The sequence below is a fragment of the Squalius cephalus genome (genome assembly GCF_949319135.1).
Source record: "Squalius cephalus genome assembly, chromosome: 2".
In the NCBI taxonomy this organism is placed as follows: domain Eukaryota; kingdom Metazoa; phylum Chordata; class Actinopteri; order Cypriniformes; family Leuciscidae; genus Squalius; species Squalius cephalus.
The window spans coordinates 34,592,775-34,610,163 of record NC_137123.1 but is presented as its reverse complement, the minus strand read 5'-3'; the positions used below and the strand labels follow the sequence as shown (position 1 = coordinate 34,610,163).

At 46.1% G+C, this 17,389-nt stretch overlaps 1 protein-coding gene across 1 annotated transcript in view; it reads right to left on the bottom strand.

Moving 5' to 3' along the window:
- Nucleotides 1–17,389, bottom strand: part of cckbra (cholecystokinin B receptor a) — a 169,114-nt gene that overhangs the window by 33,799 nt on the left and 117,926 nt on the right. Inside the window, exon 3 of the mRNA XM_079851878.1 lies at nucleotides 8,784–9,042. Coding sequence (XP_079708004.1) covers nucleotides 8,784–9,042 — 259 coding nt within the window. The remainder of the gene's footprint in view (nucleotides 1–8,783; nucleotides 9,043–17,389) is intronic.

Genomic DNA, 17,389 nt, shown 5'->3' with positions numbered 1-17,389 from the left:
TACAGTCAGGGTTAAGGCCTACCCCTTGGGCCGATACTCTGTGCCCCAGAAACTTCACCTCTGCTTGGAGAAAGTGGCATGTCTCCACTTTAATCTTCAACTCGGACTCCCTCAGCCGGAGGAGCACTGTATCAAGTCTGGACAAGTGGGTCTCGAATGTACTAGAATAGACCAAAAGATCATCCAAGTAAACAAGGACCATTTGAAACACCAGATTGCCCATTACGGCCTGCATGAGTCTCTGGAATTCCGCCGGTGCATTGCAGAGACCGAACGGCATCCGTTCATACTCATACAGCCCGAATGGCATGACGAAGGCAGTCTTATGTCGATCCTTCTCGTGGATAGCTACTTGGTAATAGCCGCTTGCCAGGTCTATGGTAGAAAACACCTGTGTCTTATACAGCGCATCTGGGCTCTCGTTGATCCGCAACAGGGGAAACAGACCACCCCCTTTGTCTTGGGTAACTCTTTATGTACTCGAACCTGAACCGTGGCAACCGAGGCAGCAGGTACACGTTTTGAATTTTCCGGCTAGTCGAACTGTAGAGCCTTCCCCAATTAGTACCTCTGCATTTGCCCATGGCACATTCCAAGAACCGCTCTTTAGTCAGAGAACTGCTGCTTGAGCCATGGAAAGCCCCTCTCATTAATCGGCTCTGCGCAAAGGAGGAACCCCTACTTGCCCTTCATGTTTGTGCTGCAGTGTGCACTGGCGGGCTATATGTTCCACACCTTCACACCTAAGCAAATAGGCTTACCGTCTCGGGTATATCTGGGCTTAATTTTATCTCTTTGGGGCCTTTCTGTGCCCAAACTGGCTCTTTGAGTCGTAAGGCTATGTACCGCATTAGTTAGATCCCCGATTGCTTTTCCTTGTTGCGTCACTACTTTAACTACATCTTGCAAGACAGTGTTCTGGTCATTTGAAGAAGATGCGGACACACTTGTGATCTTGCACCATCCTCAACCCCCAGGCTCAGCAGACAATGACTCCTAGCAATAATCTCCCCACGGGGAAGCTCTTCTGCACACCACAACAGAGCCTCTTCTCTTACCTCAAAAAGCGTCACACGAGGCCGGTCCCGCACCATTTTGCACAGTTCTCGCCGAAGTATAGTGTCTCTTACCCCCTCCACAAACTGATCCCTTAGCGCTAGCTGCACATCAGGCACTGCATTAGACGTCTGTTGAAGTGCCACATTTAACATTGTTGACAAGGCATGCGAAAACTCCCGCAGATCCTCCCCTTTAACTGCTTCCGTGCATAGAAGGCGTGTAACAGCTGAGGGGTTGTCCGCTTCTCTCGAAAAAAGGCCTTCAAGCTAATCAAACAGGTTCCGAGTAATGGCATCCCCCCTCCCCTCGCACAATTTAACCAAACACATTTAATCAAGTGTCGATTCCCTTAAGTGTGACAAAATAAAATCTACTTAATCCTCTTCACTCAATCCCCTTACCGAATTACTCAATCGAGTTCCTCAATAAACTGGTCAACAGTCTGACAGTCTTTAATAGAGTCACCACTGTAAGGAACAATTTGTCTTTCTCTGGGAATATAGACATATGATCTAGAATTCACTGTGCTCAGACTAGCAAGTGTTGACATCACCTGATCGTGTCTCCTCCCCAGCTCGGAGCTGTAGGAAAGGGTTACCTCTTCCATCGTCATCAGCCCTGAAGGTGGCGCCAGCCCCTTGGCTGTCGACCTCCTGGGTTCCCACCTCCTCAGGAGCTTCTTCCTCCATAGCTCTATATCTCAGTTATAAGGAGTCTCAGTCTCTGCAAAGTTCAGCCACAAACACAGTCCAATGCAACCTCCTCATTTCAGCAGATCCTGGCACTCTGGCTCCTTGTCCTCCCACAGTCCTTCCTGGCTCGGTGCACAGCTCTCTCTGCTGACTCTGGCCCGCAATCCTCCTTCACCACTACCGTTGTTTATTTCCCCGCTTACGCTAACAGCATATTCGATTTGATGAAAAAAAGAAAAAAAAAACCTACCCACAATAGGAAACCCGTAGAAGGAACTATCCCACTTCTGACACCAAATAGATGTGGCCAGTTAAATGTGTTCACTATAAAAAACTCAAACACAGCCAGACATCTAAAAAAAGGATTCTTTATTTCCGACCGCGTATGAGAAAGACACAGCGTTAACACCTGAGGTTTCCATTTGAGGGTAGGTGTATGAACCAAATTTAGACAGCGAAAAAACACAAAAAGGAAACATGTTCCTATAAATTTACAGAAACATTCCCAAAAATAAAGTATACATAACTATCTGTAAGAATACTTAAACCCTGAATAAACAACGGCAGTGGCTTTTTATGCTTTCTGGATAAAGAACAAAACACAGAAACATTATTAAAGATACATTCTCATAAGCCACACACACTTGTAAGATCAGAAGTAAACAGATTTTACACTCTTCACATTACCAGTGAAATACTATATTATATTCCATCACTTAAAACAGAGTATTAATAAACTTGAATGAACACAGACATCAAAAACAGTACATAGCTCATAATCTATTTTCTTTGAATGAATATAAGCATTTACAATCAAGAATAATAAAAATGACACTCACTCTGTGACGCGCTGCACTGCACTGGAAAACTCATGCAGCTGTCAACTCAAGTGTGCACTCACGTGTCCTCAATCTCCCCTCTGATATTATTTTATTAAAAGAGAAAGAAGTATTGTTTACTTTCCCTTAACAACACCACATGCATACAACGATTCAAACAACACTCAATGATCACACGGAACAATTACTCACGCTCAATCTCTGTCACTGCAGCCTGTACGATCTCATCACATGGAAATCTCTTGTATTCGAGAGAAATAAATAATCGTGCGATAGAACTGCTCCACAGACTCAAACACCTGAATGAGTCTTTCCCCTTTTCTTTCAGAAAAAACAGCGTTATTTCTAAACTCACACACTGCAGCTCACATGCGCTCAGGGATTTCTATCGTAACACTATTCAATTATTCTTCATTTTACATTTGCATCATGTGCCCTCCAGTCATATTAACTATGACTTGACTATAAAGTAATAGTTTGTTAATGATTTGTAAATACTTAATTACTTATACTTATAATGTGTTACCAGCTAATCAATAACTACTATTTTTTCATACCGCCCAGAGGACTACTAAGAAGTACTATATACAGGTTCATAATTAATATGAATAATGCATAATCTATAGCCTAATTAATTTTAAAGTGAAGGTAATGGTAACCCACTAGTAATGACTCAAGTATTACCAAATACTTCAGAAGGAATCACTAATTATTTGGATCAGTATTCTAAAGTGAAAAGCATGATAACTCCCCTATGACTGAAGAGATTGTAGAATTTTTTTTTTTTTTTTTTTTTTTTATGGTAATATTAGTTGTTGCTGTTGTAGTAGTAGTAGCTGTAAAGTTCCCTTTCAAGGGAACTCGCGTTGCGTCAAAATTGACGCTATGGGGAATGCCTTGCGTGATGATGTCTTAAAGCACATGTAAAATCAGTCCAATGGTGTGGCGGAACGTCAGAGGCGGGTGACGTCACGTACCAGGAAACTATAAAGCCTGCCTGAAAACAGAAAGCGAAAGCTTCTGTGTCTTCAGTAGCGCTCTTTGTGAACTTGTCAGTCTTATTTGGTGTTGTCTGTCTTTATAACAACTTGTGTACTTTACAAGCACTATGGTGAGCAAGCAGCAGTTTAAACAGTGTGTCCATCCCTGCCCGCGTTATTTAACGGGAGGTGATACTCACGTTTTATGTGTTGCTTGTTTGGGTGAGGAGCATGCCCAGTCAGCACTCGAGGGTGCTGGCTGTGAGCATTGTGATGCGCTGCCTTTGCGTACGCTCCGATCCCGCCTGGCGTTCTTTAGCGAGGACGCTCAGGCTCGCGTTCCCCAGGGCTCTGGTCCCCGATCACAGACCTGGGGTTCGCAGATGGATGTATCAGCGGGGTTTGAGACGGGCTCTGCCCTATCTCAACCTTCACCTGATAGATCCAGTGCCTCTTCTCGGGGTGTGGAAGCACGCGTTGCGGTTCCTTCCCCCCCGATTGAGGCACCAATACTGCAACTATCCAGTTCTGAGGAACTGGATGTTGTTAGTGTTGAAGCTGAGTCTGAGGATTCGCCACCTCAGTCTCATGCGTTTGAAGAGCTCTTAGAGGTGGTGACTAGAGCTGTGGAGAGATTATGTATTGAGTGGCCAGCTGATAAACAGGACGTTCGTTCGAAAAGTAAACTCGACCAACGTTTCCTGCCCACCAGATCACAGCCTCAGCGCAAGAGCCTGCCGTTTTTCCCTGATCTCCACACCGAGGTGTCGAGATCGTGGGAGAAACCGGCTTCATACAGAGTATATAACACACAGACATCTAATTACTCTTCCATCTCTAACTATAAAGAGTATGGTTATGGGGAAATGCCGAAGGTGGAGGAGATGCTCGCGAGCTATCTCTCTCCAGCGACGGCATCTTCTCTAAAGGCTCCCGTGCTGCCCACAAAGCCCGTCAGAGTAACATCCGCTCTGGTGGGCAAAGCTTATTCTGCCGCTGGTCAGGCTGCAGCGTGCCTTCACACCATGTCTCTGTTGCAAGCCTACCAAGCAGAATTATTGAGTGATTTAGATGAGGGCGGGGGTATTGGACCTGAGGTAGTTTGTGAACTACGTAGAGCCACAGATTTGTCTCTCAGGGCCACCAAGGAGACCGCTAAATCAATCGGTCGGTCTATGGCAGCCCTGGTGGCCACTGAGAGGCATCTGTGGCTCAACCTCAGTAACATTAAGGAGAGAGAAAAGAACTTTCTGTTGGACGCGCCTATTTCTACGTCTGGTCTCTTTGGAAATGCGGTTAACACTGCGGTTGAGAAATTTCAAGAGGCATCTAAGCAGGCAGCTGCCCTTCAAAAACTCCTTCCCCGCCGCTCTTATCAAGAGGCTGCTGAGCGGGAGCAGCCTCACACATCCTCGTGAGACTGGTACCTCTAGTAGAATCTTTGACAGCGTCGAAGCTACTGCCAAATGTTTCTCGTTGGGTTCTGCAGACCGTAGAAAAAGGGTATCAAATACAGTTTGGGTCTCGCCCACCTCGGTTTATGGGGGTCCTATCCACATTGGTGGCCCCCGAGCAGGTTCTGGTTATGGAACAAGAAGTGAACACTCTGTTAGAGAAAGGGGCCATAGAATATGTACCTCCCTCCAACAGGGAAACCGGGTTTTACAGTCGGTAATTCATAGTTCCAAAAAATGACGGGGGATTGCGTCCCATTCTGGATCTTCGAGTTCTAAACGAGTCAGTTATGCAGCTCAAGTTCAAAATGTTAACACTGAGACAGATCGTGCCACAGATCAGGTCCGAGGACTGGTTTGTCACGATAGATCTCAAAGATGCATATTTCCATGTTTCCATCCGTCCATATCACAGGAAGTTCCTGAGGTTTGCTTTCGGGGGCAAAGCTTACCAATATCGAGTTCTTCCATTCGGTCTAGCTTTATCACCCCGCACTTTCACCAAATGCGTGGATGCAGCTCTGGCGCCCCTGCGCCTTCAGGGTATTCGCATCATGAATTACATAGACGATTGGTTGATTCTAGCTCAGTCGCATCAGTTGGCGGTTCGGCATCGAGATGTCGTTCTCGCACACATGAAAGAGTTGGGGTTACGGCTAAACGCCAAGAAGAGTGTACTCACTCCACTTCAGAGGACCACTTTTCTGGGTGTAGTTTGGGATTCGGTGTCGATGCAGGCGCGCCTGTCACCGCCATGCATAGAGTCCATCCTTGCAGCTGTAAAGAGTATAAAGCTAGGCCAGTCACTCACTGTAAAACAGTTTCAGAGACTGTTGGGTCTCATGGCAGCCGATTCCAACGTGATACCTTTTGGACTACTGCACATGAGGCCCCTACAGTGGTGGCTCAGGACCAAGGGGTTTTCCCCGAGGGGCAACCCATTTCGCAAAATCAAGGTCACGCGGCGCTGCTTACGTGCCCTGGTTATGTGGAAGAAACCTTGGTTCCTGTCCCAAGGTCCCGTGCTGGGAGCTCCTTGTCATCGCAAGATGCTAACGACGGATGCTTCCCTCACGGGTTGGGGAGCGATCCTTCAGGGTCGTTCAACTCAGGGTCTGTGGAGAGACCATCATCTATCATGGCACATCAACCGCCTGGAGATGTTGGCTGTATTTCTAGCTCTCAAGCATTTTATCACAGATCTCAGGGGACACCATGTTTTAGTTCACACAGACAACACATCGGTAGTCGCCTACATAAATCATCAAGGGGGTTTGCGCTCACGCCCGTTATGCAAGTTGGCACGCCATATCCTCTTGTGGTCCCAGGACAAGCTGTTGTCGCTCAGAGCAGCTTACATCCCTGGGGACCAGAATTTAGGAGCAGACATTCTGTCGAGACAGAGGCTGAGGCCAGGGGAATGGAGGCTCCACCCCGAGGTGGTGGAGCAGATATGGAGGGTGCTTGGCCGAGCACAAGTGGATCTGTTTGCGTCTCGAGAGACGTCTCACTGTCCACTTTGGTTCTCCCTCACGCATCCAGCTCCTCTCGGACTCGATGCTATGGTACAGACGTGGCCGAGGCTACGTCTATACGCTTTTCCCCCAATTGCTCTGCTCCCGGGAGTTCTGGAGAGAGTTCGCAGGGACCGGATTCGCCTAATTCTTGTAGCCCCGCGCTGGCCGGGCAGAGTTTGGTTCCCCGATCTTGTGTCTCTCCTCGACGGGCCACCTCTGGAGCTACCCGTCAGGAGGGACCTGCTGTCCCAAGCGGAGGGCTCGATATTTCACCCCCGACCAGAACTGTGGAAGCTGTGGGCTTGGCCTCTGAGGGGGCCCAGCTCATAGAGTCAGGTCTCTCAACTGAGGTTGTTGAGACCATTCTACAGTCCAGAGCTCCCTCCACGAGGAAACTTTATGCCCTGAAGTGGAGAGTATTCACTTCATGGTGTAGTGACCGTCGGTTGGAACCAGTTAACTGCCCAGTTGGTACAGTGCTGGAGTTCCTGCAAGAGCGGTTCACTGCAGGTCTGACCCCGTCCACTTTAAAGGTCTATGTGGCGGCCATAGGTGCTTACCACATTCCTTTGGGTGGAATGTCTGTGGGGAAAGACCCCTTGGTATCTCGTTTCCTTCATGGCACTTTGAGGCTGAGGCCTGCAGTTCGCTCTAGGGTGCCTCCATGGGATTTGTCCATTGCTCTGCAAGGCCTTTCCCTGGCCCCTTTTGAGCCTATTGAGGAGGTTCCGGCTAAGTTTCTGACTCTGAAAGCTCTCTTTCTTCTTGCCATTTCTTCTCTCAAGAGAATAGGGGATCGTCAAGCACTTTCGGTTGCCCCATTGTGTTTAGAATTTGCACCCGGCATGGTCAAGGCATTTCTGCATCCAAGACTGGGTTATATCCCCAAGGTCCCCACTAATGTGGCCAGACCTATTGTACTGCAGGCCTTCTGTCCTCCTCCCTTTCAAAATGCGGACCAGGAGACGAATAATTTGCTTTGCCCAGTGCAGGCATTAGACACCTATGTCCACAGAGCTGCCCTGTGGCGTAAATCCGATCAGTTGTTTGTGTGTTTTGGGTCCCCGAATAAGGGGTCCCCGGTGTCTAAGCAAAGGATGAGCAAGTGGGTGGTTGAGGCCATCTCACTTGCTTATGAGGCGGCCGGGCAGCCCTCCCCTATGGCTGTCCGGTCCCACTCTACAAGGAGTATGGCGGCCTCCAAGGCCCTCATATCTGGAGTTTCTTTACAGGACGTTTGTGATGCGGCAGGCTGGTCCTCACCGCACACCTTCGTCAGATTTTACTCTTTGGATCTAGACTCTACTCCAGGGTCTCAGGTTTTGTCATCCTAGTGCTGCTCACTCGATTCACACAGGACAGACATTTGTAGCTATGGTGGCGTTGGTATAGACGTTCCCCATAGCGTCAATCTCGACGCAACGCGAGTTCCCTTGAAAGGGAACGCCTCGGTTACGACTGTAAACTCGGTTCCCTGAAGAGGGAACGAGCGTTGCGTCACCTTGCCATATCTCCTTCATGCCTGTCAGCGACTACTTCAGACTTTACGAAGCTTTCGCTTTCTGTTTTCAGGCAGGCTTTATAGTTTCCTGGTACGTGACGTCACCCGCCTCTGACGTTCCGCCACGCCATTGGACTGATTTTACATGTGCTTCAAGACATCATCACGCAAGGCGTTCCCCATAGCGTCAATCTCGACGCAACGCTTCTTCCCTCTTCAGGGAACCGAGGTTACAGTCGTAACCGAGGCGTTTTTGAGACATGGCTGATTTTGTGATGAAGGGTTTAGCCCCAATGAGTGGAAAAGGCATGTCCAATCCTTCTCTTGTAGAGCTATAGTCCATTGAAGTCATGTCAGAAAGATTGAACACACATGATGAACCACCACAAAGTCATAATTATGACTGGGATTTTCTTTGAGCCCAGAGTTTCTGAGTTGGGGTCGTGTCTGTGTTGACAGTAAAATTGTAGAATGATATTTTTAAAATATTTATGTACAATAAAACCAACTAAGTAGCATTTTTTTATCATATTTGTCAAAAGTGGTATTCATTTTAATGAGAAAAAAACAATATACTATAATCCTTATTAAATTAAATTATTTTCACATGAAAGCTTATTAATGTGATACCCTGAGTGTAAGTGTGTATAAAACGTAAAGTTCAAATTAAAATGATAACCTTTATGCCTTCATGTTATTGCATCATAGTTAAGACAAAAGTAATGGTGTCAAAAGACTAACCAAGTCTGTTCCACTTGACTGTTTGGCCAGTCAAGCCTGCACATGTGAGCCGTGATGTTCGACTTGTTGATTGGCACCAGTATACTGAACACAGGATAGGGCACCATAATACCCACAGATAGTACCCATGTGGCAGCGATGACCTTGTAGGCATGAGAACGGGTCTGCCATGCCCTTGACTTCAGCGGGTTGCAAATGGCACTGTATCTTTCAGTAGCAATGGCCACTAGACTGAAGGTGGAGATGCTGACTGACATTCCTGTGTAGACAAGAGAAGGATATAAATTAATATGTAATCATATATAATGCAATGCTCATAAACTCAAAATATTTGTGTATATTATAATATAACATAATCTATGTACTAATCTTAAAGGTGCCCTAGAATGTGAAATTGAATTTATCTTGGCATAGTTAAATAACAAGAGTTCAGTACATGGACATGACATACAGTGAGTCTCAAACACCATAGTTTTCTCCTTCTTATTTAAATATCGTTTTTGAAAAACACCCCTGAAAAACAGGTGAATCTCCACATAATACCGACTGTGACGCAACAGTCGGGATCATTAATATGTACACCTCCAAAAATTTGCATATGCCAGCCCATGTTCAATGCCAGGCGGAACTGTGCAGCCGAATCATCGGAAGTTCTGCAGGTGAAGAAACAAGCGAGCATCATAGGGAAAATGGCAGATCTGTCTATAATCTATCTATCTATCTATCTATCTATAATCGGATACCGCTACAGTTTAATTCGAAGTTGTTAGTTTGCTCTGCCCATTTCACCACGGACTGTTTTTCTAACCTGGAACAATATCAAGCAGCCAGGCTTCTCTCAGCGTATCATACTGACGAAGGGGGCAATTTCAACTAACGTTATATTCCCGCAAGCGGTAAGTAGTGATTTTATTAACGATAATTTACACTGTGTTATCTAGATCCAGCGCGATATTGTTTTTTCCTCGAGAGACATCATGGCTTGCGAACGAAGCATGGCAGTTGCTCAGTGTTTGGATGTACAAATGAACACAAAAGTATTTTTTTAGTTCCTTAATCCGAGCCTCTGGAGAACCAGTGGGTTATGTGAATTTCTGATGCGTAATTGTTCAAGTTCAGACAGATAATCTTTCTCTCAAAGTCGTTCAATACTGTTTATGCATCAGTAAATCAAGCCAGTGACTAAACGCTCAACTTCGCGTCATTTCTCGCAGAAACTGCGTTGCAGTGATAAGATCTTCATTCACACGATCAACAGGCTGTCATCTGCTCAATGCTCATAACTGCAACCATTTATGTGATGGGAATAGATCTAAATACTTAAAAAACTTCTCACGATTCGTTAATCTCGATAGCTGTAATAGTAAAAACGTATAAAAGCTGTAATAGTAAAAGTTTTCCAGATAGTTCTACATGTAATGCCAGATATTTCATATGCAAGCATGTCAGCCAATCACAGCAGAGGGCGTTTACTCTGAAGTCTCTCAGCAGACACGCCCCTTCAAACAGAGTGTTCAAATCAGAGGATGAAATCAGGCTAGGAAATATGCCTATTATTTCTAAATTATAACAACTTTAGATCTAAAAAACATACTAACATTATAAGGGCACCCCAGGAAACATTATAAAATAATAAAACAATCAATTCTAGGGCACCTTTAAAGCTAAAAAAAGGATACACTTTGAATACTGTTCATTTAAAGAAAAGTAATTGCTGGATAAGATGATAGGTAGTAGGTACAGTATTAACCTTCGTCAGTTCTCCACCTACCAGTCTGTATTCCACCATGTATTCACCATACATTTTTTTTTTTTTTTTTTTTTTTGGTTGTGTATTTTATGATTATGTTGTTGTGCACCAGAGTTTTTCTTACAAGCACTCCTACCCCTCCTAATTTCATCAGATTCAAACACTAAGGCTTGTGGAAGCTCTTGGTTTGAGAGCTGCAGCTAATAGGGTTTGCATCATGAATATGTATATTATGCAGCGTTTGCTACATTTTGCTTTGGCACACTTTACAAATCATTTTAATGTATGCAACCATTTAAAAAACAACAACTCAGATTCACCCCAGAATTGATTGTAAACTTCCTTTGATGAATTACTTTTCACTGAAAAAGTATGCTTTTTTATGCCAATGTTTTTCTGTGCTTATTTCATTATGTTGCACGGTTTAATGCTAATGAGAAACCAGGCCTGCTACTGCAGAACCTCTGTTGATTATCCAACGACTAGGGCAGATGGATTTCTGAGTGAGATTGCCCAAGTGAATTTCTTAAAAACTTAAGTCCATGGTAAAAAAAAAATATATATATATATATATATATATATATATATATATATATATAAATATATATATATATATATATATATATATATATATATATATATATATATATATATATAAATAATAATAATAAACAAGATGAAATGCAAGAGTACCAAAGATAATTCAGTTTACTGGGTGAGATGGAAAATACAGTTCCCTTTCGAAGGGAACTCGACACTACGTCATTGACGCTTTGGGGAACGCCTCAGGTGTCTGAGTGACAGGTGTCTGAAATCAAATATCAACTCACAGCAATCATGTTGACCGGCGACAGCCCGTGAATCATCAGCTTGAATGATGAGCGCGCGACCTGGATGTATAAAAAGGGCGCCTTGAAACCGTGACAACATCCTTTTCGTCTTCAGGGACTGTTTGAAATCGCTGAAACGCGCAGAGAAGAAGGAGAATTTTCGCAAGTGTGCAGACCCATGCCCAAGATATTTGACATCGGGTGAAACACACACGTTCTGTGCGTTTTTGGCTTGGGAGAAGAGCACGCACGAGAGGCTCTCGAGAGAGTCTCTTGTGCAAACTGTGAGCGTTTTTTCATTTGAAGACTCTCCACTCTCGTCGGACCCTTTTCTCGAGGGAGGAGGGTTCAGCATCTGAGCCCCGTGGTGCACGCGATCTGTGAAATAATACTGTTTGGGTGCGAGGCATTCACAGTCAGCTCCTGAGAGTGCTGGCAGTGTTCATTGAGAAATATCTCGGTGCGCGTGCATCCGTGCGCTGTCGGATGTTTCAACCTTGCACCTGTTGACTTTCTTCTCGAGGGATGAAAGCCAAATATATTTTAAACGGCTCGAATCTCGCGTTTGCCGAGGCAGTGTGTAGATTACGAGAACGTATAGATAAATATCAAAACAGTATTGTCTGGTGATTATGGCTGCATTTAATTCTATGGAATTAAAATGATGGAATATTATCTGACTTTAAGAAGTTAGATATTTTAATTCAGCCTACCATCCAGAACGTGTTTCACTTATCCAGTGTTTTTTTTTTAAAAAAAAGACTGCATTTAATTCTGAGGAATTAAAAAAAACAAAAAAAACAAAACATATGTGGTAATAGGTAATAGGCTTCACCAGGCCTTCCTGAATATGAGCTCCCATATACTGTGGCTTATCAGGTCAGAGGCCTCACTAGGCCTTCCTGAGTGTGAGCTCCCATATACAGTGGTTATCGGGTGATAGGCCTCACCAGGCCTTCCTGATTATGAGCTCCCACATACTGTGGTTATCAGGTCATAGGCCTCAATAGGCCTTCCTGAATATGAGCTCCCACATACAGTGGTGGAATATGAGCTCCCACATACTGTGGTTATCAGGTCATAGGCCTCACTAGGCCTTCCTGAATATAAGCTCCCACATACAGTGGTTGAGTATGAGCTCCCACATACTGTGGTTGAATATGAGCTCCCACATACTGTGGTCGCCAGGTTATAGGCCTCACCAGGCCTTCCTGGTTATGAGCCTCCACATGTCAGGTTACAGGCCTCACCGGCCTTCCTGATTGTGAGCTCCCACATACTGTGGTCATCAGGTTACAGGCCTCATCCGGCCTTCCTGGTTATGAGCTCCCACATACTGTGGTCGCCAGGTTACAGGCCCCATCCGGCCTTCCTGGTTATGAGCTTCCACATACTGGGGTATCAGGTTACAGGCCTTACTAGGCCTTCCTGAATATGAGCTCCCACACACGGTGGTCGCCAGGTTACAGGCCTCGCCAGGCCTTTCTGGTTATGAGCTCCCACATACTATGGTCGCCAGGTTACAGGCCTCACCGGCCTTCCTGGTGATGGGCTTCTACATGTCAGGTTACAGGCCTCACCTGGCTTTCCTGAATGTGAGCTCCCACATACTGTGGCCGCCAGGTTACAGGCCTCACCCAGCCTTCCTGAGTATGAGCTCCCACACACCATGGTCGCAGGTCTTCCTAGTTATGAGCTTCCTCATGTCAGGTTACAGGCCTCATCCGGCCTTCCTGAATGTGAGTACCCACATACTGTGGTCACCAGGTTTCAGGCCTCATAGGCCTCCCTGAGTATGAGCTCCCACATGCTGAGGTCGCCAGGTTTCAGGCTTCTCCGCCTTCCTGAGTGTTAAGCTCCCACATTCAGTGGTCACCAGGCTTCAGGCCTCCTAAGCCTTCCTGGTTATGAGTGTTCACATGTCAGGTTACAGGCCTCACCAGGCCTTCCTGAATGTGAACTCCCACTCACTGTGGTTGCTAGGGTATAGGCCTCACTGGTTGTGAGCTTCCACATGTCAGGATGCAGGCCTCATCAGGCCTTCCTGAATGTGAGCTCCCACGCATTGTGACTATCAGGTTACAGGCCTCGTCTGGCCTTCCTGATCATGGGTTCCCACATGCTGTGGTTGCCAGGTTACAGGCCTCACCGGCCTTCCTGGATACGAGCTCCCACATTCTGTGGTCGTCAGGTCACAGGCCTCAGCGGCTTTCCTGGGGATGAGCTCCGACTTAATGTGGTTGTCAGGTTATAGGCCTCACTAGGCCTTCCTGAATATAGAGTGATGAAGTACATGCACCTTTACTTCATCTATTTTTCTTTTTGGTACGTACGCTCCGTACCTTCTTAAACCCATACTTATGGTAAGTCACACGACTGAACGTCTTGTGTACTTTCTCAATCCATATTTTATGATAAGGGTCATGCGCTGTACGCTTCGGTCCCTTCCTATGTGGCTCAGACCCCGGTCTTTCACCTCGGGTCCCACTTTAGATGCGTCCTGTCATCGAAGTATGCTACGACAGACGCCTTTCTCTAGCTAACTTCCACATTCTGATGAGTTCCCACACACTGTGGTCACTGGGCTACAGGCCTCACCGGCCTTCCTGAGTATGAGCTCCCACATGCTGTGGTCGCCAGGTTAGAGGCCTCACCAGGCCTTCCTGGATTCGGAATGGCTAAGTATACGTACTGTTGTTTCGTGCACTTTCTAAAATCCATATTTATGGTAAGGGTTATGCGCTGTACGCTTCGTTCCCTTTTTTATGTGGTTCAGACTCCGGTTCTTCACCTTGGGTCCCACTCTAGATGCGTCTTGCTGTCGCAATGTATTACGACAGACGCTTCCCTCTTGAGCTATCTCCCACATTCAGGGGTTATCAGGCTACAGGCTTCATCAGGCCTTTCTGAAAGTAGCCCCCACATGGTGTGGTTGTCAGGTTACAGGCCTTACCTGGCCTTCCTGAATACGAGCTCCCACTTACTGTGGTTGCCAGGTTTCAGGCCTCACAGGCCTTCCTGAGTATGAGCTCCCACATACTGTGGTCGCCAGGTTACAGGCCTCACCGGCCTTCCTGAATGTGAGCTCCCACTTACTGTGGTGATCAGGTTACAGGCCTCACCCGGCCTTCCTGATATGAGCTCCCACCTATTGTGGTCGCCAGGTTAGAGGCCTCACCAGGCCTTCCTGGATTTGGACTGGCTAAGTACACGCACTTTCGTTTCGTGTACCTTCTAAAATCCATATTTATGGTAAGGGTTATGCGCTGTCCGCTTCATTCCTTTTTTTATGTGGCTCAGACTCCGGTTCTTCACCTTGGGTCCCACTCTAGATGCATCTTCTGTCGCAATGTTTTACGACAGGTGCTTCCCTTTCAAGCTATCTCCCACATTCTGTGGTTACAGGCCTCATTAGGCCTTTCTGAAGGTAGCCCCACATTGTGTGGCTGTCAGGTTACAGGCCTCTCCGGCCTTCCTGAATACGAGCTCCCACTTACTGTGGTCGCCAGGTTTCAGGCCTCACAGGCCTTCCTGAGTATGAGCTCCCACATACTGTGGTCGCCAGGTTACAGGCCTCACCGGCCTTCCTGATATGAGCCCTCATGTACTGGAGCTCCCCACATGAGGGGGTCATCAGGTCTTAGGTCTCAGTAGACCTTCCTGGTTTTGAACCCTCTCTTACTTCCCCAGTGTTCGGATCGAGCACTGGGTAGACCCGTGGATTGAGTGGACGACTTCCGTCGTTTCTTGAGGTTAAGTCACACTCTCCGGGAGATCCCGTCTCTGTGATCCGGAACTGAATGGTTTCTGCCAGCTCCGCAGGCCTTCGGTTTCTGGATGCCTTATCCAAGGCAACTTCCAGAGGCTCTGTCTCGGACAGACAGGCAATGGCCAGACTGTGTGTCTTAGTATAGATCACCAGGCCAGCCTGGTGGTATTTCAGGAGGTATGCTCCCCTGAATAGTGACTGGCTGGGGGTCCCTCAGGTTCCCTAGCCACATTCCCTAGAAGGGACCCCTTCTATTGGAAGTTGTGGTCCTAAGCCTTTGAGCTGGCCCAGATATACCCCCCATTAACTATGTTCTGGCGGTTTCTTGGTTCATTAGCTTGGGCTATGACCGGTAGGGAGTGCTGTCACTGACAGCCCGATGTGACCTAAGGGTGAGTGGTTCCAGTGTTTTCTGAATTACTGGTTCTGACAGTTGTCACTGCCTTTGGGCATGCACTCCCCTCAGCATGGTGGAGTGGGTATTTCGTTCCCCAAAGCGTCAATGACGTAGTGTCGAGTTCCCTTCGAAAGGGAACGTCTCAGGTTACGACTGTAACCTATGTTCCCTGAGAACAGGGAACGAGACACTACGTCTCCCTGCCATGCCTCGGGGCCTGCCTGCAACAGTCCCTTCAGACGATAGGATGTTGTCATGGTTTCAAGGCGCCCTTTTTATACATCCAGGTCGCGCGCTCATCATTCAAGCTGATGATTCACGGGCTGTCGCCGGTCAACATGATTGCTGTGAGTTGATATTTGATTTCAGACACCTGTCACGCCTGAGGCGTTCCCCAAAGCGTCAATGACGTAGTGTCTCGTTCCCTGTTCTCAGGGAACATAGGTTACAGTCGTAACCTGAGACGTTTTTTAGTTTAGTTTTTTGTTTTTAAGTGTATAGTGTCTCCAACATGTTCTTATTATTGCAATGTATTGGCCTACCCCTGGGTTTTAGATCCGCTCGACTTTGTTTCATATATACAGTGGCTGTATATCTACTCTGCTTGTTTTTGCCAAGACCACACACACTCTGAACTTTTCAAAGTAGACCTTCAGGGAAATATTCAGTGCACGACCACAACGCATGATGTAGTCAGCCGGATCCGGGCCTTATCCAGATCAGATGGAGGACCTGCGCCTAGACACGACCACAACGCATGATGTAGTCAGCCAGATCCAGGCCTTATCCAGATCAGATGGAGGACCTGCACCGAGACACGACCACAACGCATCACTGAAGTGTCAGCAGAGATTGCACTGATCCTCAACAAACCCGTCTCGATACCGGCGTGATGACTCCGATCAAACAGATGGAACTGGATAATATTCTGAATGTTCCAAACCAATCTGACTTCTGACCTATAATGCTTCTTGAATCATAATCATACACTGTTCGTTTGTTGGCCAGAGGAGATCTGGCCCCCCGACTGAGCCTGGTTTCTCCCAAGGTTTTTTTCTCCATTCTGCCACCTGATGGAGTTTTGGTTCCTTGCCACTGTCGCCTTTTTTGCCTTTTTTCACCTTTGTTGCCATTGGCTTTTGGCTTGCTTAGTTGGGGACATTAAATTTAATTTCATTTTCAACAATAATATTGATCTGCCTGCATTGACACCATTATATGAGAACTGAACTGAGCTGGACGATGACATCACGGTTTTCTCCAGAGCAGCTATATAAATGAACTAAATTAATACAATTTTTACAACAAAAATGTAACATCACAGAACTTACTTAAGCTGGATGTGACACTATTTTCTTCTGGAAACAAACTGTGTTGCATTATTTTCCAGTTATCTCTGTAAAGCTTCCTGTTATCTCTGTAAAGCTGCTTTGAAACAATCTGTATTGTAAAAAGCGCTCTATAAATAAATGTGACGTGACTTGACTTGACAGTGTGACATGTTTAAGAACTTTGCAAAGACAAATCTCTGAAGCTCTTTGACGGTTAAACGGTCAACGTTTGACTCTATTCAGTCTGAAACTATTACATTCCACATAAAGCTATTTTACTGGGATTTTTTTTCTTTTGATAAAGGAAACTAAAATAAATTTAGGCTATATTTTTCACATTAACAAGATACATTGTATGCGTTCTATGCTCCCAGAAGTATTCCATATCAAATTTGCATCTCAAAAGAATTCACACTGTCTGAAAATGATGCCTAATTTAAAACTCAATTAAAACGGCGGTGTACACAAATGTTGCAGCCATTGTAACTGCATTTACCAATCGCACAGACAGTGATTTGTGCTCTGAGGT